Source organism: Dipteris shenzhenensis, chromosome 29 (genome assembly GCF_047967505.1).
Source record: "Dipteris shenzhenensis isolate YYH24624 ecotype China chromosome 29, Dip_SZ_1.0, whole genome shotgun sequence".
Classification (NCBI taxonomy): domain Eukaryota; kingdom Viridiplantae; phylum Streptophyta; class Polypodiopsida; order Gleicheniales; family Dipteridaceae; genus Dipteris; species Dipteris shenzhenensis.
This window is the reverse complement of record NC_141624.1, coordinates 11,305,750-11,332,235: the sequence shown is the minus strand read 5'-3', so window position 1 is coordinate 11,332,235 and position 26,486 is coordinate 11,305,750. Positions and strand designations below refer to the sequence as shown.

General features: G+C 43.7%; 1 protein-coding gene across 3 annotated transcripts in view; it reads right to left on the bottom strand.

Annotated features, from left to right (window-relative positions):
- LOC147882435 (DHBP synthase RibB-like alpha/beta domain-containing protein) overlaps positions 1-19,436 on the bottom strand; it is a 68,632-nt gene extending 49,196 nt beyond the window's left edge. For all 3 annotated transcript variants that reach the window (XM_087400692.1, XM_087400694.1, XM_087400693.1), the window contains exon 1: positions 19,114-19,436. In XM_087400692.1, the coding sequence (XP_087256818.1) occupies positions 19,114-19,362 (249 nt within the window). In that variant the 5' untranslated portion in view covers positions 19,363-19,436. The remainder of the gene's footprint in view (positions 1-19,113) is intronic.
- Between the last annotated feature and the right edge of the window lie 7,050 nt (positions 19,437-26,486).

Here is a 26,486-nt window from a genome sequence, read left to right as displayed (position 1 = left end):
CAGTTCTCTTGTTCCTTTCTTCCTCCTCAGTTTGGTGTGTGTGTGAGGCGTGCTCTCTCTCTCTCTCTCTCTCTCTCTTCCGTTCATTTCCGCTGCACTTCTCACAGAAACATGTTCCAAGGGAAGTTCAAGCCTTGCTTCAAGAGTATCAAGACATCATGCCCAATTGTTGCCTAAGGAACTGCCACCCAAATGCAGCATTGACCATAAGATTGAGGTCTACCCAGGTCTGATCCTCCGGCTAAGGCCCCTTACTAGCTCACATGCTGAGAATATACAGTTGAAGCATCAGCTTCGAGAGCTTTTAGAAGGCGGGTTTATTCGCCCATCCAAATCACCCTATGGAGCTCGAGTTTTATTCATGAAGAAGGAGCAGGGAGATCTTCACCTATCATGGATTATCGAGCCCTTAACAAAATTACAGTATACCCTCTTCCAAATATGAGGGAGCTCTTTGATTCCTTGGTGCAGCTAAGGTACTTCACAAAGATTGATCTTCGTTCAGGGTATCATCAGTACGTATAACAGATGAGGATGTTGAGAAAACAACTATGAGGACGAAATATGGGTCCTATGACTGGCTAGTCCTTACCTTCGCGACTTACTCTACGCTAATGACTGAAAATTTTCAGGATGTTTTGGATGAGTATGTTGTCTTGTACTGGGACGACATTCTCATTGAAGACATTGGAAGATCATGTGGAGCATCTCAGAATTGTCTTCGAGCGACTTCAGGTAAACAAACTCTACCTAAAAACTAGTAAGTGTGAGTTTGCTCAGAAAGTCGTCTATTTCTTGGGTTTCAAAGGTCACAGAAGGCCGACTATTGATGGACGAGCAGAAAATAAAGGCCATAACTGAGTGGCCAATGCCACAAACTGTCCACGACATCTGTGCCTTCAAAGGGCTTGCATCCTTCTATCGATGCTTCGTGGATATGTACAGTGACATCACTACCACACTCACCCATCACCCAGAAGGATGCGGCTCGGAGATGGACAATGAAGCACTTGCAGCTCTGAAGAAGGTGGTTAGTAGCGAACCTGTGCTTGTCTTGCCAAACTTTGACAAGCCATTTGAGGTCCAAACAGATGCATCTGACCAAGCTATAGGAGGAGTTTTAATGCAAGGAGGCCATCCTGTGGCCTATGAAAGTCGTAAACTCATCGATCGGGAGACTCGATAATTGAGACATGATAAAGAGATGACTGCCATAGTGCACTGCTTACGGACTTGGAAGCATTACCTGCTTGGGAGGCACTTTACAGTGTACACGGACAATGTGATCACCTAGTATTTTATCATACAGCCCAACCTATCACCAAAGCAAGCAAGGTGGCAAGATTGCCTCGCAAACTTCAACTTTGAGATCAAGTATAAGCCTGGCCGTGAGAACGCAGTAGCAGATGCTTTGTCTCGGTGCCTCTACCTATCTGCCACTCAATTGCTTCAAGGAGCAACGCTCATGGAAGAGATCAAGAAGGGATATGCTTTGGCCAAACAGATTCTACAGGAAGGAAACAAGTTGTTGAAGTACGTGAAGGAGTTATATTTTTCAAACAAAGGCCTATGTATGTTCCTGTTGAAACGACTAAACCATTAACGCCAAACTTTTCCTGCAAATCACAGGCGTAGACACAACTATGTTCCACCCAACCAACCCCTACTGTAGCAAGCTCCTAAAAGATACGTAAGTAGGGAAAACCTGCATGCTACACATAGAGCCCACATATCCCTAGATGGATCTAGTCTACCAAATGTCATCATTTGAAAGCATCTCCTAAATGCATCATTTACCCCTCTCTTGGGATATCATTGAAATCATTTGCCCCTTGGCACCTTTAATGCATTTAGACCCCTTAGCCTTAGATCCGCCTAGTCTTGTGCCATGTCACCCTCACCAAGGACCTTGACCTTGATTCCTTTTAATCATTTACATGAAACCCAAACAAATATAATACAAACATTGATCCTTTAAAGGAAATGTCCACTGACCCTTCCCAGGTCATGTTTTCCTTCCCTCTTCAGGCATCAGCGTCCTTGATGATAAAGTCTGGGAACACTCCCCGGTACTCCCACCCACCATCCCGATCGGGCCACACACCAACCAGGTCATTCGAGAGGATCTCCTACAGCTACACACCTTTAGGACCTGGTTGTAGCCGAGGGAGCTTCCAGTGAAGCTGAGTTTCTACAGAGATTACTGTCTTCGTATTTCGGAGGAGGGATTCATCACACCACCGAGGTACATTGAGCTTCATATGCCTCACTCACTACGGATCTCCATCGGACAGTTTCGGATATCATCACACCACCTTCGCATAGAGAGCGACAGAGCAGAGGGGATTCCTAGGGAGCATCGCTTATGCATATTGTGTGATTGTCAGGAGGTTGAGTCGAAGGAGCATTTTATTTTCAGGTGCCTAGTGTACTACGAGATCCACGGTCGCTACCACTACCTCTTCAGAGACAGCTCCGGGCTCCTTTCCAGATTCCTCGCCTACCCAAATCAGAGATGCCTCGCGGCCTTCATTCATGACGGGGTCCGACACAGAGAGCACTTACTCAGGCGACGGGGCTTGGCCACATCATCAGACACCTCTCACAGTAGGATCACAGAGTTCTTCCCATCGAGTGACATTGATCATCCAGTCTCTAGCCGCAGACGTGACAGAGACCCCGACCCGACGACCACAGCACGATACACGAGACATCGAGGGGACACACAGATCACTCTGGGGGACCTCCCATCATTGTTTAGACCCGGGATACGTCCCACAGGAGTCACGGTGGCTCTGGTCTTGCGTCGAGCCTCGTCCAGGAGACCAAGACGCACAGCACCCCTTGACGGGCGCTAGTGTCCCATCACCGGCTATGCACTGGCCAGGGCGACATGACATACGGAGGATTCTGCTTCACTCCAGTCCTTTTCTTTTCATCGTTACATCCAGATGTATTTGATTATGTATGATTAGACTTAGGATTCAGCATGGGTGATGATGCTCGTTTCAGTAGCTCCACCCTTACTGTGATTTGTATCAGGTTTTCTTTCAATCTCATAGACCCATCGGTCTTCCGAAGACTCTCATAAAATTTCTTTCTTTCTTTCTTTCTTTCTTTCTTTCTTTCTCCATAACTGGTATACGGATTCCCAGGTAGCTTCTGATAGAGGTAAACCATGTCATGCAACCAACACCGTGGGTATCTTCTGATTGCGTACTTGCATTTTTCCTCGGTCCAGGATTCTTGTTGGTTTGCGTCCTGCATTATCCTCTATCTCCTGAAACAAAACAACACCCTCGATTAGTGAGTCACATGTATGCAAAAATTTCTTTAAACGAGAAACATGAAACACTGGGTGCACCTTACAACCCTGTGGTAATTCTAATTTATAGGCCACCTTGCCTATTCTTTTTAGAATTAACCACGGCCCACAATATCAGGGTAATAACTTAGCACACTCTCCTGCAGTCAAAGACTTTGAGTGTGAAGGAACTCTGAGAAAAACTTTTTCTCCTTCCTTAAATTCTCTAACGGATCTGTTTTTATCCTCATACGCCTTAGCTCTATCCATAGCTTGGCGGATGTTAGCTCTCGTAAGTACTAGCATCTCCCGCATCTGAACCACAAAGTTCGCGGCACTAGGCACTTTCTGAGGTACTCCAATTGTAGTTGGATTTGCTCGTCTATAACCATAGTTCAACTCAAACGGACTGAACCCTGTAGAGGAATGTTTTCTATCATTGTAGGCAAATTCTAACAGTGGCAACCACTTGTCCCATGTATGTTGCCTCAATGACACATATGCTCTAAGCATATCCTCTAAAATTTGGTTGATACTTTCCATCTGACCATCCATTTCTGGATGATCCCCACTACTCATTCCTAACTCAGTCCGTAGTGTCTCAAACACTACAATAAAAAAATGACTGGTAAATTTGACATCCCTGTCTGACACTATGGATTTGGGTAATCCATGAAAATGAAATATATGTTTAATAAATAAATCCACCACTTGCAGGGCACTAACAGACTCTCTAGTTGGAATGAAGTGAGCCATCTTGGGAGCATCTTAGTAAGACAATCAACTACCACAAGGATAGAATCATATCCATCTTATGTCGTAGGCAGACCTACAATAAAGTCCATGGAAATGCTCTCCCACCTACCTAGTGGTATTTCCAAAGGTTGTAAAAGTTCGGGTGGCTTCACCTACTCTACCTTACTTACGTGACACGAAAAACGTGTCACATATTCATGAATATGTTTTTTCATTTTTGGCCAAAAGAAATCTCGCTTCACGAGATCATATGTTTTCTCGACTCCAGGATGTCTCGCACATGGGCTATCATGGCATTATTGAATGACTCTCTGCCTGAGATCATTTTGATTAGGTACTACTACCTTGCCATTTCTTTTCAGCATACCATCTCTTATGGTATATCTTGCATAAATTTGGCCTTTTCTGGATGCCAGGTTACCCTTTTCCCTGGGTTTAAATACATGAGTCTTAGGCCAAAGGCTCTGGACGAACTCGTCCACCTTTTGAGTTTCTCTAATCTCGGTCATTAGAGCACTCTCTAATACCGTGAAACTCATATTATGCATAATGCCTGACAACACATCAGCAACTTTATTATCCTTCTCTCTTCGGTACTGAATCGTAAAGTTAAACTCCTGCATGAGTTCTGCCCACCTAGCTTGGCGGCCTCTCAAGTCAGCAAAAATGTTTCAGAGTATCATGATCAACATCAACATAAAACTCTGATCCATACAAATAATGTCTCCACGTTTTCAGAGCATGGACAACAGCATATAACTCTAATTCATGAGTTGGCCAATTTCGTTGAGAGGGAGAAAGCTTCTTGCTTTCAAAGGCTACTGGCCTTCCCTCTTGGAGGAGAACTGCTCCTACCACAATGCCACTTGCATCAGTTTCAAGTAAAAACGGTTTCTAGGGATCAACTATTTTTAACACCGTACCTGAGACCACAGCTTGTTTTATGGTGTTAAAACTCTCCTGTTGATTCTATCCCCATATAAAAGGTACTTTATCTGAGGTCAGATCAGTCAATGGCGATACTATTTTGGAATATCCTTTGATATGCCTTCGATAACATTGGACAAATCCCAAGAATGATCGCAAAGCGGTGCTAAGGGATAGGCCAAGTCAGTATCGCAGCCACTTTCTTTGGATCCATTTCTACCTCCTTGGGAGTAATAATGAATCCTAAATATTCAAGTCTTACCATACACAGTACAGTTTTCTTTTTATTTACATAAAGACTGGCTTTCCTCAGCGTATTGAACACTATTCTTAAGTGTTCGTGATGCTCAGCAATACTTTTGCTGAACACAAGAATATCGTCAATAAAATGTACTACAAACTTCCCGATATACGGATGTAGTAAATCGTTCATAAGCATGACGAATGTAGCTGGAGCATTGGTAAGTCGAAACGGCATTACCAAAAACTCATAATGTCCAAACTTGCTTCTAAAAGCGGTTTTATGCACATCCTCGACTCTAATACGGATCTGATGATAGCCACATTTAAGATCTATCTTACTGAAAATTACGGCCCCATATAACGCATCTAGCAAATCATCGATCCGAGCCATCGGATACCTGTGCTTAATAGTGATATTATTCAATGCTTTGTAATCTATACAGAAGCGAAAAGTATCATCTTTCTTTTTTTTTAAATATCACTGGCGAAGCAAAAGGTGAGAAGCTGGGTTGAATCTGCCCCAGCTTGAGGTATTCTTCCAGCTTTCTTCGTACCTCCGCTTCTTCGGTAAAACTTAACCTATAGGGAGGTCTATTTACAGGTTCTGCTCCCGAGATTAGTTCAATCTTATGCTATCATGGCATTATTGAATGACTCTCTGCCTGAGATCATTTTGATTAGGTACTACTACCTTGCCATTTCTTTTCAGCATACCATCTCTTATGGTATATCTTGCATAAATTTGGCCTTTTCTGGATGCCAGGTTACCCTTTTTCCCCGGGTTTAAATACATGAGTCTTAGGCCAAAGGCTCTGGACGAACTCGTCCACCTTTTGAGTTTCTCTAATCTCGGTCATTAGAGCACTCTCTAATACCGTGAAACTCATATTATGCATAATGCCTGACAACACATCAACAACTTTATTATCCTTCTCTCTTCGGTACCGAATCGTAAAGTTAAACTCCTGCATGAGTTCTGCCCACCTAGCTTGGCGGCCTCTCAAGTCAACAAAAATGTTTTAGAGTATCATGATCAACATCAACATAAAACTCTGATCCATACAAATAATGTCTCCATGTTTTCAGAGCATGGACAACAGCATACAACTCTAATTCATGAGTTGGCCAATTTCGTTGAGAGGGAGAAAGTTTCTTGCTTTCAAAGGCTACTGGCCTTTCCTCTTGGAGGAGAACTGCTCCTACCGCAATGCCACTTGCATCGGTTTCAAGTAAAAACGGTTTCTAGGGATCAACTATTTTTAACACCGTACCTGAGACCACAGCTTGTTTTATGGTGTTAAAACTCTCCTGTTGATTATAAAAGGTACTTTATCTGAGGTCAGATCAGTCAATGGCGATACTATTTTGGAATATCCTTTGATATGCCTTCGATAACATTGGACAAATCCCAAGAATGATCGCAAAGCGGTGCTAAGGGATAGGCCAAGTCAGTATCGCAGCCACTTTCTTTGGATCCATTTCTACCTCCTTGGGAGTAATAATGAATCCTAAATATTCAAGTCTTACCATACACAGTACAGTTTTCTTTTTATTTACATAAAGACTGGCTTTCCTCAGCGTATTGAACACTATTCTTAAGTGTTCGTGATGCTCAGCAATACTTTTGCTGAACACAAGAATATCGTCAATAAAATGTACTACAAACTTCCCGATATGCGGACGTAGTAAATCGTTCATAAGCATGACGAATGTAGCTGGAGCATTAGTAAGTCGAAACGGCATTACCAAAAACTCATAATGTCCAAACTTGCTTCTAAAAGCGGTTTTATGCACATCCTCGACTCTAATACGGATCTGATGATAGCCACATTTAAGATCTATCTTACTGAAAATTACGGCCCCATATAACGCATCTAGCAAATCATCGATCCGAGCCATCGGATACCTGTGCTTAGTAGTGATATTATTCAATGCTTTGTAATCTATACAGAGGCGAAAAGTATCATCTTTCTTTTTTTTTAAATATCACTGGCGAAGCAAAAGGTGAGAAACTGGGTTGAATCTGCCCCAGCTTGAGGTATTCTTCCAGCTTTCTTCATACCTCCGCTTCTTCGGTAAAACTTAACCTATAGGGAGGTCTATTTACAGGTTCTGCTCCCGGGATTAGTTCAATCTTATGCTGAACATTCCGCTTTGGAGGTAATCCATAAGGTAACTCATCCCTAAAACAATCAGAGAACTCCTCTGCTATTTGATCAGCTAGCTTCGCCATCTGTCCATTTTGGGTAACATCAGTGCTAGACGAAGAACCATCAATCGGCTCTACCGTTGCTGTACAAAGAAACAAAAACTCTTCTTGAGCTTTTCAAACTTCCATTACGGAAACCAACGGTCCTAGAGGTATATCTTTTTCACCTCATAAGACATACAGCACATCATTCATCTTGAATTGATATATGTGCTTTTTCCAATCTATGGTTAGATTCTTCCTAAAGTGCCAAGCCTTACCTAGGTTTATATCTGCGTCAGCAAGCTTTGTCATTTCAAAATCAAGCTTCTCTGTATAGTCCTGAATTCGAAGTTCCAACTGGGTAACCCTTTGGTCCCATACTTCAGTTGAACTTCCATCCGCCATTATGATTGTATATGCATAGTCAGATGGACTAGTCTTTAATTTCAGCCTCTTTACAAGCTTGTGCGTTGAGGCTAAGTCAAACAACACAATGACATCATGATTGGCTACTTGCCCTTTCATCTTAATTAACTCCATATTGTTAAAGGCTGTATACCCCGTTGCTGCGGGCTTTGATAGGACATAATCAGGTGCACTGGTTACTAGCTTAGCAACAGACATACATAACAAAACATGTACTGACCTTTGAGCAGATCCCGCTAGCTGAATCTGCATCTGTTTTGCTTTAGGACTTTCCTCCATTTCCATGTTGTATTCTGAGATCACTATCTCATCCATCCGACGATCCTCGTTTCGTGGACAATCTTTCCACTGATGAGGCTGAAGGCATCCAAAACACAAGCCTTCTCTCCTCGCTTTTTCTCTTTGCTCTGGGTTCAAAGAAGACTTCGACCAAGCCCGGGCTGCCATTGGTGTTACTTTTCTTTTCACTCCAATGGTGGTACTTGGTTTAGGAGTCTCAACTGGCTTCGCCTGCTTGGCTTGACCACTAGGCTATGAGGCACTCCCTTTGCTAATCCACTTCTTCTTAAACCCAGTTTTCTTCGGGTACTCATACCGAGTCCCAACTTGCACAAACCCACTTGGTCTGTTCCCTTTGGCATCCTCATAGTTCAGGGCTATGGCAATTGCTTCATCTAGCGTGTTCGCATACTTAGCCCGCACTTTCATCTTGATCCGATCATTCAGTCCAAAGATAAAATCTTTTACTTAGACTGATTGAGGTAGAGGTTCATAAAGTTTCATCACACTTTCTCTGAACTTATCAGTGTATTCCGCCACTGATAAATTTCTCTGACAAAGGTTTCGATACTGATCCCAAGCTCGGGATGCTTCATCAGGTTTCCCTCCCTTCGAGTTGTCTTATGGATAGCTCCTGGTGCAATAGCAAATTGGAAACGCACGAAGGTGTAGACCCTGTTAGAGGTTCCTTCCATAAAGACTGGGTGAAGCGGTTTGCTATAGCAAGTACTTAGAGAAAGCCGAAAAGCATATGAAGAAATATTAAGACGCCAAAAGGCATTCCAAGGAGTATAACGAATGAGACTTGGTCTACCTCAAGCCCGAGCTCGAGCAATTCACCTAACCCTCTAAGATTACGCACCGACTGGCAAGGAGATACAACTGTGAAGATAGTGGGAGAGAAGGAAGAAGTCTCACTTGTGGCTTTCTCACATACACAATGGGAGAATACACATAAAGGTGGAGGCTGAAAAACAGTTTTCCTCTTCTTAGTTGTGAAAGCCAAAAGAACTCTAGTACAAAGAAATAGAAGAACCCTATATGTGGGTCTCAAACCAAACTCAGCTAACTAAGGTGGCATACTAACTGAGCCACGAGCTAGAGTAGATAAGGATAGCTGTCATCCAGTTATTATTCGTGGGCAGTGTGCCAACTGCATCTGCAGCTAACAAGTCGGTGACATAAATGCACAACGGTCACCCTGGCATATCACGAGTGGAGCTCGATATCTCAACACTCCCCCCTCGAGCTCAATCCCAATTCCTGCACACCAAAGCAGGTCTCTGAACTTGCGCAGCTTCTGTCTTCGTGAATATGTCAGCTACCTGATCCTCTGTGCTGACATAAACTAGATCAATAAGACCTAGTAAAACCTTCTCCCGCACATAGTGATAATGCACCTCAATGTGCTTTGTTTTAGCATGATAGACTGGGTTATTTGCCAAGTGTATACTGCTCATGTTGTCACAATAAATGACAACTGGCCCATCTGTAGACTGATGCATATCATAAAGTATCTTATGCAACCAAGCTACCTCACATGCAGCCATTGCTGCACCCCTGTACTCAGCCTCTGTGCTCGACAAGACAACTGTAGGCTGTTTCTTGCTGCTCCAAGTGACTGCAGCACTCCCACAAGAGAACACATATCCACTGGTAGATCGTCTATCAGAAATACTACCAGCCCAATCAGCATCAGTGTATCCATGCAACTGTATCTGAACCCCAGCCTCATAAAATAGTCCATACTGCAATGTGGACTTCACATACCTGAGTATGCGTCTAGCCGCATCTAAATGTGGTTTCCTTGGAGCCTGCATAAACTGACTTACCAATCCAACAGCATAGCTCAAATCTGACTTGGTAATAGTCATATAAATCAAACTTCCTACTATGCGTCTGTACATAGTAGGGTCTTCCAGAAGCTCACCTGCATCTGCGCTCAGCTTCACATTCTACTCCAAAGGAACTGAAACAGGCTTACAGCCTGTCATCCCATATTTGGACAGCATGTCCAATCCATACAGCCTCGCAAGAGTTGTATCCCACTTGGTGATCTAATCACCTCAATGCCCAAGAAATAACGCAGCTCTCCCAAATCCTTCATCTCAAACTTTTGCTTCAATAGCATTTTCACATGAATGATATCTTCATCACTATCACCTGTGATGATCAAATCATCAACATAAATGACAAGCAGCATAATACCTTTCTCTGTTATCTAGGTGCTTGCTTCAAGTCATACAAGGCTTTCTTCAACCTCTGCAAACAAACTCAGGATGAACAGCATGAACATAATCTGGCGGCTGCTCCATAAAGACCTCTTCTTGTAAATCACCATGCAAGAAGGCATTCTTTACATCCATCTGATGTAAAGACCATCCCCTTGATGCAGCCATAGCAATGACTGCTCTTACGGTTGCCATCCTTGCAACCGGACTGAATGTTTCTTCATAATCAATGCCATATGTCTGTGCATACCCCTTGACAACTAATCTTGCCTTGTATTTGTTCACAGAACCATCTGCATTGTGCTTGACCTTATAAACCCACTTATAGCCAATTGCATTCTTGTCTTTAGGCAAAGGCATCAATTCCCATGTAGCATTTGCTTCCAAGGCATCCATTTCTTCATCCATGGCTTTCTCCCATTTTTCTTTTCCCATGGCTTGCTCAAAAGAAGTGGGTTCTAGTTCCTGTATCACTTTGACCATATAGGCATAGTGAATGGCTGTAAATCCATCATATTTCAACCTATCCACAGGATACTTGACTCTATTAGACTTGCGCAAAATAGGCTCACTACCAGGTGCTCTCGAAACATCCCTGGTCTTCCTTACTCCAGGTGTAACAACAGAAGGAATACCCAACTCATCATCAATGCTTTGTTCTGAGCCACTGGATTCACCATCCACATAAGAGTGACCTGCATTCACATCAACCATGGGCTGATCTACCTTCTCTTTTTCTTTTCGTGATACCTGCGTACCACTATGTGCATTGCTTTGAGGAGATTCTCCTGATCTCAATCTGCCTGTCCATGGCGAAGTATGTGAACCACTGCTAGATGACACTACAGGTCCACTAATATTTTGTGATTGCTGCTGTGAATTCTGTGCAGCATTACCATTTTATGCATCTACATCAATCATCACATTTACTGGTTTATACCAGCTGCTCATCTCATAAAAAACAACATCTCTGCTCACTGTAAACTTACGAGTAGAAGGGTTATAGCATCTATACCCTTTCTACAGAGAATAACCAATAAAGATGTTCTTCTCAGCTTTTGGATCGAACTTGGACCTCAACTCATCTGGCACATGAACATAGGCAATGCAACAAAAAATTTTCAAATGAGAAATATCTGGTTTCCTACCAGTATACATCTCCTCTGGCGTCATGCCATGTATTGCTGCAGTGGGAGTCCTCTTCATTATGTAAACTATTGTAACAACTGCTGCAGCCCAATAATAATCTGGTAGGTCTTTTTCATTTAGCATGGCCCGAGATACCTCTCCAATATGTCTATTTTTCCTTTCTGCAAGCCCATTTTGCTGTGGGGTATGACTGCATATATACTGTTGCTTTATGCCATGCTCCTGCAAGAACCTTGCAAACTCATTTGAGAGGTACTCTCCCTCTCTATCTGACCTTAGGCATTTTATTTACAGGCCTGATTTGAGGAGTTGTTTGCTCTTCTAATTTCTGAAGAGCAGAGAAATGGTGGTGCATCTTCTTCAGGAGGAACTTCAAAAGAAACTGTCTTCTACTCAAATGCTGGAAGAGGTAGAGGTAGAGGTAGAGGCAGAGGCAGAGGCAGAGGCAGAGGCAGAGGAAGAGGAGGCCGATCTGGAGGCCGTGGTAGAAATCAGAATATGCAGCAAACTCAAGAAAACTAGTCCTTTGGAGGAGGACGTGGTAGCTCTAGAGGCAGGGGGAGCCAAAGAGGTCGTGGTGGATGGCAGAGAGGCCAAAATGCAAACAGCAATGTTGAATGCTACTATTGTGGTAAAATGGGTCATATGGCTGAAGACTGCTACAAAAAGCAGAATGACATTATGAATGGAAAATTGCAACAAGGCAATTATGCATCTTCTAGTAGACAGGGTGATGACAGAAATGAGCATCTATTTATGGTGCAGCACATGACCAATTCTGTGACAAGTGCAGAAGAACGAAATGATGTGTGGTATGTTGACTCAGGTGCGTCAAACCACATGACAGGTCATGCAAAATGGATGCAGGATGCAAGGAAAATGAAAAAATCAGGATTTGTGGAGACTGGTGATGATATTGCACATCCTATTGTGCAGATTGGTAAAATTCCTTTGTCTATGCAGGATGGGAAAAAGAAATACCTGTCTGATGTATTTCATGTCCCGAACATCACCAAGAACCTGGTTTCTGTTGGTCAAATGGTTAAGCAGGGCTTGCAGGTCAGATTTAATCCTCATGGATGCTTTGTTGAGGATATGAAAAATAATAGTCGCTTGATAGCAAAAGGAAAGAAGAAGGGCAGGATGTTTACGTTGGATGCGGACATGCTTGAATTGAGTGCAACAATGTTTGCACATGGGACCGGTGTAGTTGCAGATATTGATATCTGGCATAAACGCATTGGTCATGTTAACACTTCAATTTTCTTTTTCATAAAATGCACCCAAACTTTTCTGCTGTAGTCATCAATAAAAGTGACAAAGTAATGACAGCCTCCAATAGATGCAGCTTTAGTAGTCCACACATCAGAGTATATTAATTCCAATGGCTTCTTACTTTCTTGAACATGTCTAGGAAATAGTTTCCTTGCCTGTTTTCCAAATTGACAGGCTTCACATACCTTATGCATTTCTGCAACCTTGAATTTAGGCAATCCTGCAACAATATTTTAGGCCTGCATTATTTAAGTCGCTGAAATTTTTCACGGACGGCAATGGATGTCCGGAACTGTGCATAATCCTTTCTTAGACCATTCAAGGTCACAGAAACTAGATCATCATCTTCCACTGGCGACCCAATGGAAGCAAGTGCATCTGCAATTTTCTTCACCTTCATGTGGTAGTCATTGATGCTCATATTTTCTCTCTGCACATTGTGCAACTCTTGCTTGAGCTGCATTTTCCTGGCTTGCGTATTTGTGCTGTACATTTTTGCCAAAGTATCCCATGCCTCCTTTGGAGTACTTGCATCCTGAATATGCACAATCATAGAATCCGAAATACTGATAGACAGCCAATACATAACTTTTCTGGCTCTCTCATGCCATCCTTTAAATGCATGCATTTCCTGTTGATTGGGAACATTAGAAAGAATTGGTTCTTCTTCATTTCCTATAATGAACTCCCAATAGCCTTTTCCCATAAGGAAATTCGTCATTCTAAACTTCCATGCTTGGAAGTTGTTCTTGTCAAGCTTTTCAGTGACAATCTGTGAAAAAGAATCAGACGCCATTACAGAACACTGCAAAAAATTCTGTCACTGCAAAAAACACAGCTTTTGCCTCACACAGGCAAATCTGCAAAACTGACGAAAGTGGTATTTGACCACACAGTCACTTCTTAGTGACGATTTTGCATGAACAGGCAACAAGAATGATTCTATAACTCCTAATATCTCTGCGCACAGGCATACGATGCAATTTTTGCGGCAACTTTTCACCGACCTGTAGAGCAGTGGTCGCACAACAAAAACAGGGCCTTTTTCTCAGTGCTTCAGAGAACTTCCGCCTCCAAAACGGGCCCTGAAATGGCCTCGAATCAGAAAAATAAAGCCACCACGGGCTTGGCCCTCGCCCGCAGCATATATTGCCCTCTCACCACACCGTGAAGGGCGTCTCAACCTGAGACAATGCACTCTTGCACTTTCCGACTGTGCTACCTGCAGAGATTTGCTCCCAAACTCGAAAAAGGAAAGCAACACTGGTCCTCTTACCAGGACACTGCGAACTTGGTTTGCTTTCTTGAGCTCCTTACCACGAACAAGGCTCTCATACCATGTGAAGATAGTGGGAGAGAAGGAAGGAGTCTCACTTGTGGCTTTCTCACATACACAATGGGGGAATACACACAAAGGTGGAGGCTGAAAAACAGTTTTCCTCTTCTTAGTTGTGAAAGCCAAAAGAACTCTAGTACAAAGAAATAGAAGAACCCTATATGTGGGTCTCAAACCAAACTCAGCTAACTAAGGTGGCATACTAACTGAGCCACGAACTAGAGTAAATAAGGATAGCTGTCATCCAGCTATTATTCGTGGGCAGTGTACCAACCGCATCTGCAGCTAACAAGTCGATGACATAAATGCACAACGGTCACCCTGGCATATCACGAGTGGAGCTCGATATCTCAACAACAACAAGCCGTTTAAGATCACGTGTGGCAGCCGACTTGGCAGCCTCGAGCGGCAGGCGAGCGACAGTGGCAAAACGACAGTGGCAAACTGGGAGCGGCAGGCGGGCGACAGTGACAAACTGGGAGCGGCGTGGTTGTTGACTAGGCAGCTCTCGTCGACAAGGCAGACAACAACTGGAAGTGGGGGCCAGGCAGGCACAACGTGGCAATAGGCAAACCGCGTACACAGCCACATGGCGAGACCGGTAGGATTAGAAATCTCCCCACAGTGGGCAGAGCCACCGCGGATCTCGATGGCGCACGAGGATCAACAAGTGGCTGCATGGGATTGGCTGGTGGCAACTAAGGAGCTCGTGGGAGACGGCAAATCTACATCGAGTTTAGTGGCCAACTTCGACGCGCGATTGTAAACTACTCGGTGCTTTCTATCAATTCAGACAACGGATTTTGCAGAGGCGTTTGAATGAAATGATTGCAAGTTACCAATCACATATACTTAAACTTAAGAGATTGCAATTAAGTTGGAATTAAGACTTATACAGCTTAAACACAAAGTGACATCATTGGAAATTGCAATATGATTGAGGGGCCAAGACGGCCCCCCCCCCTTATCCAGGCTCACTTTATTCTTAAAAATGGAGTTACAAGACCAAGGTGCAATGCACCTTCCAAACTGATAAACTCATCAGTGAAAGCCTAGGACCTAGATACAAGACTCAAGAGCATATGTACAAGGTAGACAACAGAAAGGAGGACTCCAAGCTCAGGTTTCAACTCTTGGCTTGCCCAATCCACAAGGAAGAAGCCTGCAACAATCACCACTTACATCCAACATTAGAGGCAAGCACTAGTTTCTAGAAAGATAGCAGAAACAACATGAAATAGTGATATAAATGAGATAAACTTGACAATACAGACTCCCTTCGTGACTTGACCCTTTTGTAGATGAAGTCCTTGATGCCTCTGAAGCTCCCTTGAGTGAGGAGAGTGTGGAAATGGGGCTGGAATGAGAACAGCTCAGAAAAACAGCCTATAAGCTAGAGAGAGAAAGCCTTTATTGAGTGATAGCTGTAGAGAGAGAGTTCCAATGCTGACCCCAAGGGAGGGGATGTAAGAGAGGAGCTGCTGCTGTTCCAGAGGTGCAGAGAAAGGCAGATTTCTGCAAGGGGAAGGGGCTGGAATAGTAGAGAGAGAAATTCTGCAGTAGAGAGAGAAAGACTGCAGCAGGAGAGAGAAAGGCGCTGTGGCTGCTCCAGGCTAGGAGAAGGAGAGAGGATGCTGCTGCTGTTCCAGAAGAGCTGAGAGGGGGCAGATTTCTGGAGAGGAGGGGCTGGAACTGTAGAGAGAGAGTGTGCTGCTGTAGAGAGAGAAAGTGCTACTAAGGTGAGAGAATGACCTGGGGAGAAGCTGGCTGCACCCAAGGAGCTGGAGAGGTTCTGCTCCATCAACCAAAAGGAGGGAGAAGAAAAGTGACGAAATTTTTTCATGTAGAGAATGAAGGGGAGAGGCCTTCTTTTATAGGCTCAACCCCCCCCCAGGCCCAGAGTGGAAGGTGGACACTTGTCCGAGATTTTTGGTGGGCTGCAGTGCCAAAGAGGACAGCCCACAACCTGCCCCGAATCTACCAGATTGACTTCTTCCTCGACTGCAGATCACATAGACCCCCACGAGGCGAGACCTCGACATGACAGTGACCCATAGCCTGTGACCCGACAGCTCAGACAGAGGGTTGACTCACAGATCATACTTGGGGACATCCCCTCCTTGTTTAGGGTTGGGCCCTGACCGACGGGGGTCACAGTGGCCCTGGTTAGACGCAAAGCTACAACCAGGAAACGTACCAGGACCCTTGGGGGGGCGACAGCGCTCTATTGTTGACCTCATGCCTCCACTTCCACAGCCTCGTCCATTGTGATGTCCTACTGCTGATGATGATGATGATGATGATGATGGTTATGATGACGCCGACGATGATGCTGAGATTGATATATATAGTCGAGATATGACTATGTTGTACTTAGGAATTAGTATTGCCATTTTGCATTTTTTTGCATTCTGCATTGGTGTGGATGCTCGTTTAGTAGCTCCACTACCACAGCTCATTGTATCAGGTTTTTCACACTCTCATAGACCCATCGCTCTTCCGAAGATTTTAAAAAACAGTTACAGTCTCCCCATCTGCTTTATTACCTATGTCACCTACATCGGAGGTGTCATTCACTGTCCCACACTACTCCTCGACCTTTCTTTCCCCTCTCCCTCTTAGCCAATCATCACTCTCACACCCACCTGGTATTAGGCCCGCAAGGATGGGAAGTGGGCAGTACTTCGAGATGGACAACTCCTTATAGACCCCCGTCGGGCACCTACCTCTCCTCCCACATAGGGAGGTGGGGTCTATGAGACTCAGCATACCGAGACCCTTTCATGTACCATTTGGAACTGTAATGGAACCTTATGGTCAGAACCAGGGAACTTCTCGGAATCCTATACATGTTGTGACAGTCTTTTATATAGAGACACATCATAGTCCAAAGCGCCCACTACCAGTAGTCAGCGGGTATACATGGGAGTCTTCCTACAGAGATGAGACGAGGGACACAGGGGGAGTACGAGGATCGGGAGGAGTAGCGGTTCTTTACAGGTCCACTCTTCTAAGGACCATCTCAGTAGAGCGGAGAGATACCTCACACTTTGCTCAAGATGTCCAAGAGGAAACAAAGACATCACCGTATGCAGCTCTATACAAGGACATTGTTGACTTCTCGAGCCACGGGGAAGTCCTCCTTGTTGGGGACTTCAACGCGAGGACAGGGGCTTGTTAGGTACAACTTCTTGACTTCAGAGACGATTCCATTTTACTGCCAGACATTGATCTTGAGGATGCAGGTATGATGCGAGTTTCAACTGATAGACGAGGTCCGGTCACATCTTACGGGCAGGCCCTATTGGATCTAGGCAGGATGCATGATCTTATCATTTATAATGGTCTCAATAGATGGTCCTCCTCAAGTGGTTTGACCTACTTCCCACATGGAGGGGCTCTAGCGTAGTTGATTACATCATGGGATCCCTTGTCTTCACATCTTGAATCATTGGTTTTACTGTCGCACCCTGTCCTCCTGGGGCTGATCACACATACCTATTTTTTAGTATCTCTACACCCCATCTCACGGTACCTCCCAGTGCAATGATAACATTTGCCAAATAATGCTAAAGAGACATCATGTTTCCAACATGTATGATAATGTGTCTAGGCTCAGAAGCCATGATTGGTGCCCTACAACGCTCAAACAATTATATGAACACATGCTCTTGCATGCACATCTCACCATCTCTTTTGTCTATTGTATGTTGTCCACCTTTCCCCCTTGCAAAGGCAAGGTTCAACACAATGAATATGGTCGCACGTGCACAATTTCAAAGAATTAAGGTGAGCGACATATGCCACCACCAGCTCAATTGAATGGTTCAAAACATTAAGGAACAACACTACATTCATCAATTCAATGCTCACCTGTTCAAGATACCATTATTGAGCTATATGCAAAGCCATTGTGCAAAAATTTTGAGGGATCCTTTGTCCACCTCCCCCTAAAAATATCAATGTGGGGTCACTACCATGGGAGAAAAAAAAGGCAAAAAACTGAACAATGAGCTATAAAGTCTTACTAATGAGTGACTAGAACGTAGTAGGATGCTCGTTCCGCAAAGGGAATTGATTTAAACTCATACAAGCCTAACTTGGCATTAAAAGCTGCCTTTGTTCATCACACTTTTGTATGCATCTTTAATAAGAAGTACTTTAGGTTAAGTTCCCTCCCAACAGCTAGATTATACGAGCGAATATACAGCATGATGCACAACTCTCCTCTTTTATGAAAGCTCAAAGAGTATGTTCTAGGTTGTGTTTGCAACCTCAAATTTTGTTGAGATACGTTGAAGAGCGGAGGAGGTTGAGGGGGAGACTTTGCAATTGCAATGATCAGAGCAACCGTCGATTAAATCTGAAACGAAAGTGAACTTTGTTGCAGTTCACGCCAATGATCAACATCGTGTTAAAGAAAAATATCGCAGCTGAAATGAAATGGCAGGGGGACGATACGGAGGATCTAACATCGTGCTACAGAAAATTCAGATTGGCGGAGAGAGAGCCGAAAGTGATCTCAACATCTCAACTCTAAGGATAGGATAACCAGGAGTCATGATCTGGACACGAAATAAGAAGAGAATACGAGTGCATATGAAAGCTCCGCTCAAATTAGCTACGTAAACGCAAATTTGATGGCTTTAAACAATCTTTGAATCCGAAGAGCGGAAGCAGTCTAGATGATGCCAAAAGAGCGTCATCCATAATTCTTCCTAAATTAAATTCTCCATTGATAAGAATTAACGAGATAGAACGATCCTCCATCGATAAGAAGCAACTTTTCTGGACCCGTGCTTAACGGGCCAATATAGATATGGCCTTGCCTAATCAAACGCAATCCGAAAATTGCAAAAAAGTAGTCGAAAAAGACCGAAACTCGCACTGCATCATCATTTCAAAATTCGTTTGTGAGGAACACAATGCCAGCGTGGGGAGGATGATAAAGCGAAGCATTTGAGATTGATTTCTCGCATAAGAAGATCCCACTCACCTTTCTTGTACTAGCAAATTGGTACTTCAACCGCTTAGGACTGCGCTTGACCACACTGTGGACCGTTAGTCGGGAGCTCCTGCGGGCGGGATGGGTGGAAGAAACGAAGGCGGATTGAGAGGCGAGGCATTGGTGGAGATGGAATGGGGAGGAACAACGGAATTGGAAGGATGCCAAGGAGGAGCAGAAGGATGGGGAGGATCCATGGAGTGAAGAATGCAAGGGAAGACAGTGCGATGGAGAAATCATGGAGGAGGGCTACAAACCTCAATTTCACATGGTGCTCAATTCAAGTGGCTCCTGCATGGATGAGAACCATCGGAAGAGGAATCAATCAAAAGTGGATTCCTCGGACCTCCTTTGATCCTTACTTATAAATTGTACTAAAATAAAAATATTAATTAATCAAGGCATTCACCTCACGTGCCCGAAATAGACAGAAGAGAAAAACACCACATCGTCCCAACCAATCACAGAAAAGTGATGAAATTTAGGGAAAAACGAATTTTCCCCTTTGCACTGACAGGTGCCTTTACTATAGCCCTTCCTAGAGGGCAGGCCAACAAGAGGGACACATGCCTCACGTGTGGTTGAGTAAAACTGTTGTTGCTCCGTTTTCAAAGGGCATCTTAAATAGCAAGTTTCTAGTAGCTAGAGCTCTGCCCCTAGCTTTCAAAGGCATCTTAAATAGCAAGTTTCTAGTAGCTAGAGCTCTACCCCTAATGGGGCAGTGCCAGTAACAATGTATGTCCCCATCTATCTATCTATCTTCTTCTATATTACTTTATTTCTAAGGTTACATTTAGCGCTCGTATGGCATAGCAACATGTCCCTTCCTAGTACCCTCTCTTCCCATGCCTTGCGCAACAAGTTGCCCAATGTCTCCCTCGCTTCAAGCTTCCTTTTGAAAGAACCCTCTCTATTGTTTCCTTCCCGCCCCCCTTTCATCCTTTCCCTCTCTCCTCCTCCATTGCCCTCTTCTCCTCCTCCTTCCACTTCCTTTCCACCTCTATCACTTCCTTGCCCTACCTAGATTCTCTTCCCCCTGTCCTTTTTCATCTACGGTATTTCCATTGCAACACTCGCCTCTACTACCAGCGGTAGGTCATGTATGATCGGGAATCAAGGATGAGTTCTATAGACGACAAGAACACAGCAATGGAAAAGCTCACTGGGCCATATATTTCTGCATCTATTTCTCAATCCATATTGGAAGAAAGTTATCTTATCATCCTAGTCTTAACTTGCAAGATTTGGGAGCAGAATACTGAGACTTAACTTCCCCAACCACAACACCTTCACAAGGGATCGAATACGATCAAGTTTTTTGTAGGAAAAACTAGCGTGGGGGATAATGATGGGGCACTTGAACTTCTGTGAATTTGGCAAAGTTTTACATATCATTGTTGCTTGAATGAAGCTAAAGAATGGAATTGGCAGAGGTAAGGAATCAAAGCTCAATAGATGAGGTTCCATGAGTAGGTTGCACAGCCTAAAGGCAAGGTAACTGTGAAGCATCGGGCTATCATCGGCGAGCTGGTGGGTGTCTATAGCTTGGTATGGGATGGCAGAAGAAGTGATGATTTTTTGTCTTGTGCATGACCATTCTTGCATTGGAAAATCATTTTAAGCTGGAAAATTGTGTTTCCATGGATGGATAGAGGTATTCAATCTACCATTTTCTTGCTTTCGATCGATTTCCACTCAATTTTGTTTCGTCGTTGATTGTTTCTATGGTTGGTAATGCGATTGATAAAATCGAGAATCCATGGCTGACAAGCGGATGGGGAGAAGGCTTGACACTGAGTGTTTTCATGTAGAAAGTATTATTGGAGGTGGACAAGTATCTGGCTATGTTCTTGTTAAAGTTGAGCTATGCAAGGGATACTTCAATGATAATAGGAACCAACATCCTCTCATGATGAGGTCTATGGAAAACCAAGTCATTACTATGTTTCCACACATGCAAAAGCACAAAACCCCTAACAACTTGCCAAAATGCATACAAGTGCTGCCTTGTCACCTAAGAGGGCCATTTTCCAACATGAATCCATGCCTTTGCTCAAACTTCTAATGATCTCCCTACACACTTCCCTAGTGAAGAAATTGTCCCAAAATAGATGCATATGAGTCTCCCTACCAGTATTGCATAATGGGCATATTGAACCAACATTAGGATTCCCTTTGGCAATCCTAGCTCTCATTGGAAGTTTTCCAACAATCACTCTCCATAACAATAAATTCATATTAAAGGAAATAGTGGCCTTCCAAACTCTTTTAAGTCTAAAGTTCCACATTGTCAAGCTGTCTAAGGGAGTATGAAACTTCCACTACTTACTTGCTATCATAGGCACAACAACAGAAGTTTCCTCTTTAAACTCTTTTAAGTTGACTTTTGAGAAAGGTTTGCCTGGTCTCCAAACAAACCCCCTAAATCCCAAATCTTCTTGAAAAAGCTGGCTAGTGAACTAGCTCTCCCTTGCGTGCAATGAGCCTGAATCTCAACCAGCCAATGGGTGACCTTGAAGACTTCTAAGTCTCCTAATCAATGCCCAATCCAAGAGCCATAGTGATCTACCTAAGGATGCATCCCCATGAAGTGACCTCAGCCCTTCCCATGTCTTCCATATTTGAATCAACCTTGAAAATATCTTCAATTGTGATACTTTGACTAGAAACTTTGAGAGAATCATATCTTGGCAGGGTAGTTGATCCCATTTGGAGCATTCAACCAAATAAGTACCCGGTAATTACAACCCATGGCTGGCTGCAGAAGAAGCCATTTAGTGCATAGATCCTCATTCTTCACTTTCATGGGTACAAGCCCTATCCCCTTAGCCTCTTTGGGCATTTCCATTACCTCCCAGCTCATTCATTGCATGCCACGTATCCTCCCACAAAAAATTAGAGATGTTCCTATCCACCTTTCTCAAACTTGTCTTGGAAAATGGTAGGACAAATAACACATACACCATCATTGATTCAAGCATATGCTTGGCAATCATGATTTTGCTCGCTAAGGATAAAGTCTTCCCAAACCATCTTTCAAGTTTTCCTTTGAATCTCTGAGTAGATTGATAGTTGATGTGGGGGGCAAGGTGCGTCTATTGAGAGAAATCCTACATCTTGTGGAAAGGCCAAAACTCAAATTTTAGACCCAAAATATTTATTAGCAATGCCTCCTCTGTCAAGGGAGTGCAATAGTGGAGGATTGAAACTCTTTTGTAAATTTTCACATATATTTTTTAAAAAATTAACGAAGTTGTGTTAATGGAGATCATGCTACAAAATTTTCCTATTAATAGCTCAAAAGTGCTTTGCTTTCGTTTTTGCATCCAAAAGCGCTTGCTTTACCACTATACTAGGCGGCAATGCTCATGTGATCATGTGCAGTCTTGTTTGGAGGTGTTATCAAGAGCCCAAATCCATTGGCAATTTAGCCATATACTTTTGAGGTCCTCTCTCCATTCATTTATCGCACAAATTTATAGGGTTTTGCTCATGTTTCTAGGGCAAGGATGCATCCACTATTAGGGACCTCATTGTATTTTCCTAGAGTTCCCTAGACCCAAGGAGAAGATCCAATTTTCCAACTAGCAAAGTTTCAATGTCTTTGCATTTGCTTGGCTATCGAGGAGGATGTACATAAGATGGCTTACCTCACTTATAGTTTGAAAGAGCCCAAAAAAAGGTTGGTGTAATCAGTACGGCTTAGTCTTGTGGGGGTTAAAGGCCACTGTGCCTTAACCCCGATTATGTACAATACTCAAACACATATATAAATGAATGACAAAGAAGATTAGGGTGTTCTGCACGCACCAATTAGAGCATGGGTGTTCTAGTTGAGCCTAGGTGTGTGCCTAGGGGAGCAAAAAGACATTTTTTAAAGATTCCCCTATTCCTTTTGGTGTGACTGAGAGTCCGGAATGACCAGTAGAGGATACATACGTTTGAGGCTAGGGGCTTCTATTTTCATCTGCCCCATGAATAGATCGATATGCAAATATCTTAGAGTAGGAGGTATTATTTGTAGATTTCTTGTCATCGAAAGTGCACATATGATGAGGACTTGGAGCTTCGTGGAGCTAAAGAATGGCGACGTGTTGGAACCCAGGCAGCTCACGAGACTGAGGGGGGTCATTGATAGGCAGTTGTGGAAGAAAGTATTCCACTCAAGGCCTCTTAAATCCAGGAACCACAAAATACAAACGCGCAAGAAGGGGAACAGCAAGGCACACCTAGGATCTGGATAGAGGGAAGAAAGCCTGATGGAAAGACTGATCTTGAGGAAGGTGAGGTAATGAGAGAGGCGAAGAGCGAGAAGTGTGGGAAGCATGGGTTGGCGAACGAGACAGAAGGAATGGAGGGGGGGACCGAGGAAGGGAGGAAGGTATGCAAGTAAAGGGGAGGGGAGGAAGAGGAGGGAGGGGAATTAAGGTGTAGGGAATTGGCATCGGGAGCCAATTCCCAGGAGGGAAGGTGGGCGTCGACGATCGGTCGTACAGGAGTTGGTCACCTGCCTTTTCGATCAGGAAGCAATGACTAGAGCCGCATTCCCGACCGTCAACGACTAGGGGAGGTGGGTCGCACACATGGAAAAAATCAAATGATGCATCTGTAGGATGGAGACTCCAATCAAAGGGGACACGAGCATCGCCTTTCTTTGGCCATAGGATCGAGCTTTAAATCGAATGGTTTGATATGATTGTGATTTTTGGTCCGTTAGATCAGATTTTGATCTAACAGTAGTGATTTTCACATTGTGGGTGATCATTTTGGCGGTGCCTAAGCATTGAAGGCTTTGTTGGGTTGCAAGTCAGTTTTGGCTGCTTGTTGGGAATCTAACCGGTCATTTTGTGCACACCTTTTACCATTATGAAAGGCTGCGGATCGGACGGTAAGGATCTATCCTCCACCGATCGCAGGCGTTGATGGGCTAGGGAAGGGCATTAGGAGGCGGTTGCCACGATTGCCTTGCAAATTGATGGGTCTTCTTGGCCATTAAGGGATGCCGTAAGGTGGCTACCGATCATCAGAGCAAATTCTAGGGATTTTGCAAATTTTGGGGCTTCTGTCATTGATGTACACTAGTGGCAACCTTGATGGTGGAGAAGGGAGAGGTGGAGGAGGGAAGGAGAGGAGGAGGAGGAGGAGGAGTGGGGGAGCAAGATGGAGGCGATGGAGAAGTGGAGTGGAGGAGAGGATGTTGAGGTGATCGGGGGAAGATGGGGAGAGGCGATGGAGGGAGACGAGGTGGGAGTTGATAGAATTGATGGTGTGGGGGAGGAGGGTTCCATAATTTGCGGCATACAAGAGAGCAATTGGCCAAGCTCACAACATAGCTCCTTTCACCTTATTCACTATCATGGAGAGCATATCGTTTGCAAGGGCTGACCAGCTCCGTGCAACCTCCCCTTCCTCCTTCTCTTCACTTTTCCTTTCAGTCCCCATCTCATCACAACCCCTCCCCCTACTTATTATATATATCTTACCTTCAGCCTTCCAACCCTTCCTCAACATATAGAATGTCATTCGCTCGCTCCTCTTCCTCTTCCTCACAAACTCCACATCCCTCTTTGCCTCCTTAATTAATATGAGTAACCTGACCTGTCCACAATGGGCTAGAGAACCCCTCTATTGGGTCTCAAAGATGCAATCATAGATTGCCATTAATGAAATTCAGGGTCTCATTTATAAGTCTCAAACTTTGAGGAATTTTAATAAACTTTGGAAAAAGCATATACATACACCCACACACACACAAATATTCAAGAATTTCACTTCTCTCTCTCTCTCTCTATCTCTCAAGTGTCTCTCTCTCTCTCTCTCTCTCTCTCTCTCTCTCTCTCTCTCTCTCTCTCTCTCTCTCTCTCTCTCTCTCTCTCTCTCTCTCTCTCTCTCTCTCTCCTCTCCCTCTCCCTCTCTCTCTTCTCCCTCTCTCCCTCTCCCTCTCTCTCTCTCTCTCTCTCTCTTAACTGTGTGTGTGTGTGTGTGTGTGTGTGTGTGTTGATGGATTCTTGAGTTTGTACAACAAGGACATGATTGGATTGCAATAATTTGTTACAACGAGAACTTGGGATGCAATAGATATTTCAGATTATTGAGAACAACAAAATGTAGAAGAGATAGTTGAACATTTCTCAATAGTATTGTTCACAAAAGACCTACGACTATAGGCGCATGTGGATGGGGCTTGTTGCCTTCTACAAACAAATATACAAACAAATACTGACTCGACTAATGACCCTAACACAACTGTGTGATACAAGGAATGAGTCATGAGGACTCCGACAAAGAGAAGAGGCTCAAGGATCGTCATAGCATATATAGATCCATCCTCAAGCTTTGAAACCGCACTGCCTCTGAAAACTCTCCGGAATGGGCATGTCCCTTGCATGCAATAGCCAGCCACTCCATGTTGATCCCCTTGCATGGACCAATCACTAAGGGAGTAGTTCACACATGATGATAATACATGGCCACCACATCATGACCACCTCAACACCCCCCCCATGAGCTGATATGGGAAGCGAACTGACACAGATCTTCAAACATCTATCAATTGGATAGTAAATACTCAGAACTGGAACCTTACAAGCTTTTTAAAAAAAATCAGATACGAGAACACCATAAACACCAGAGAGTTGAACTCAATAACTAGTGCAAAACAAGTGAAACTGAATACGTATCAAAATGCCCAATCTTGATTAAAAAATGACACAAAATCTGCATGGTTCTCAGCGGTGAAGTTAAAAGCACCTTTGTTTTAGAGTCACAAGCTTTTTGCTCCTTTTGCTTTTGCCAATAGTGTTCCTCATCATGTCCTGTCTTGCCACAATGTCCATAGGCATTCTTCTTGGTTTGTTTTCCTTTATTTGTCACTATATATGCCGTGTCACTGAAAGGCTGTAGTAGATCAACTCTCTTTTCTTTGCTTAGGAGTAGAGCTACACAATCGAGGCAATTCGCACTATCATCAAGTCGTAGAATTATTTCTATTTCACTGAACTTCAATGGTAAAGATTTCAGTAGAATAGCCTTGTTATCCTCAGCTTCCACACTAGATCCCAGGTCATGTAACTGTCTGAGAAGAGATTGCATACAATTCAAGAATGACCCTAGATTCTCAGTATAGTTCATCTTCAAATCAAATAATTCTTATTTTAGTATAGCCTTTGAATGTTTCATGTGCATGCCGAATAGTGTCTCCAAAATTCTCCAGTACTTGGTTGCTGTCTTCTTTACATCTATATGATGGAAATAGTTTGGTCCACGCGCTCTACCAATGAGCCTGATGGCTTTGTTGCTCTTTTGATTCCAAGCCATTAGTTCTCACTCTGCCTTTGGCTTTTTCTTAGATTCATTGACCAGAC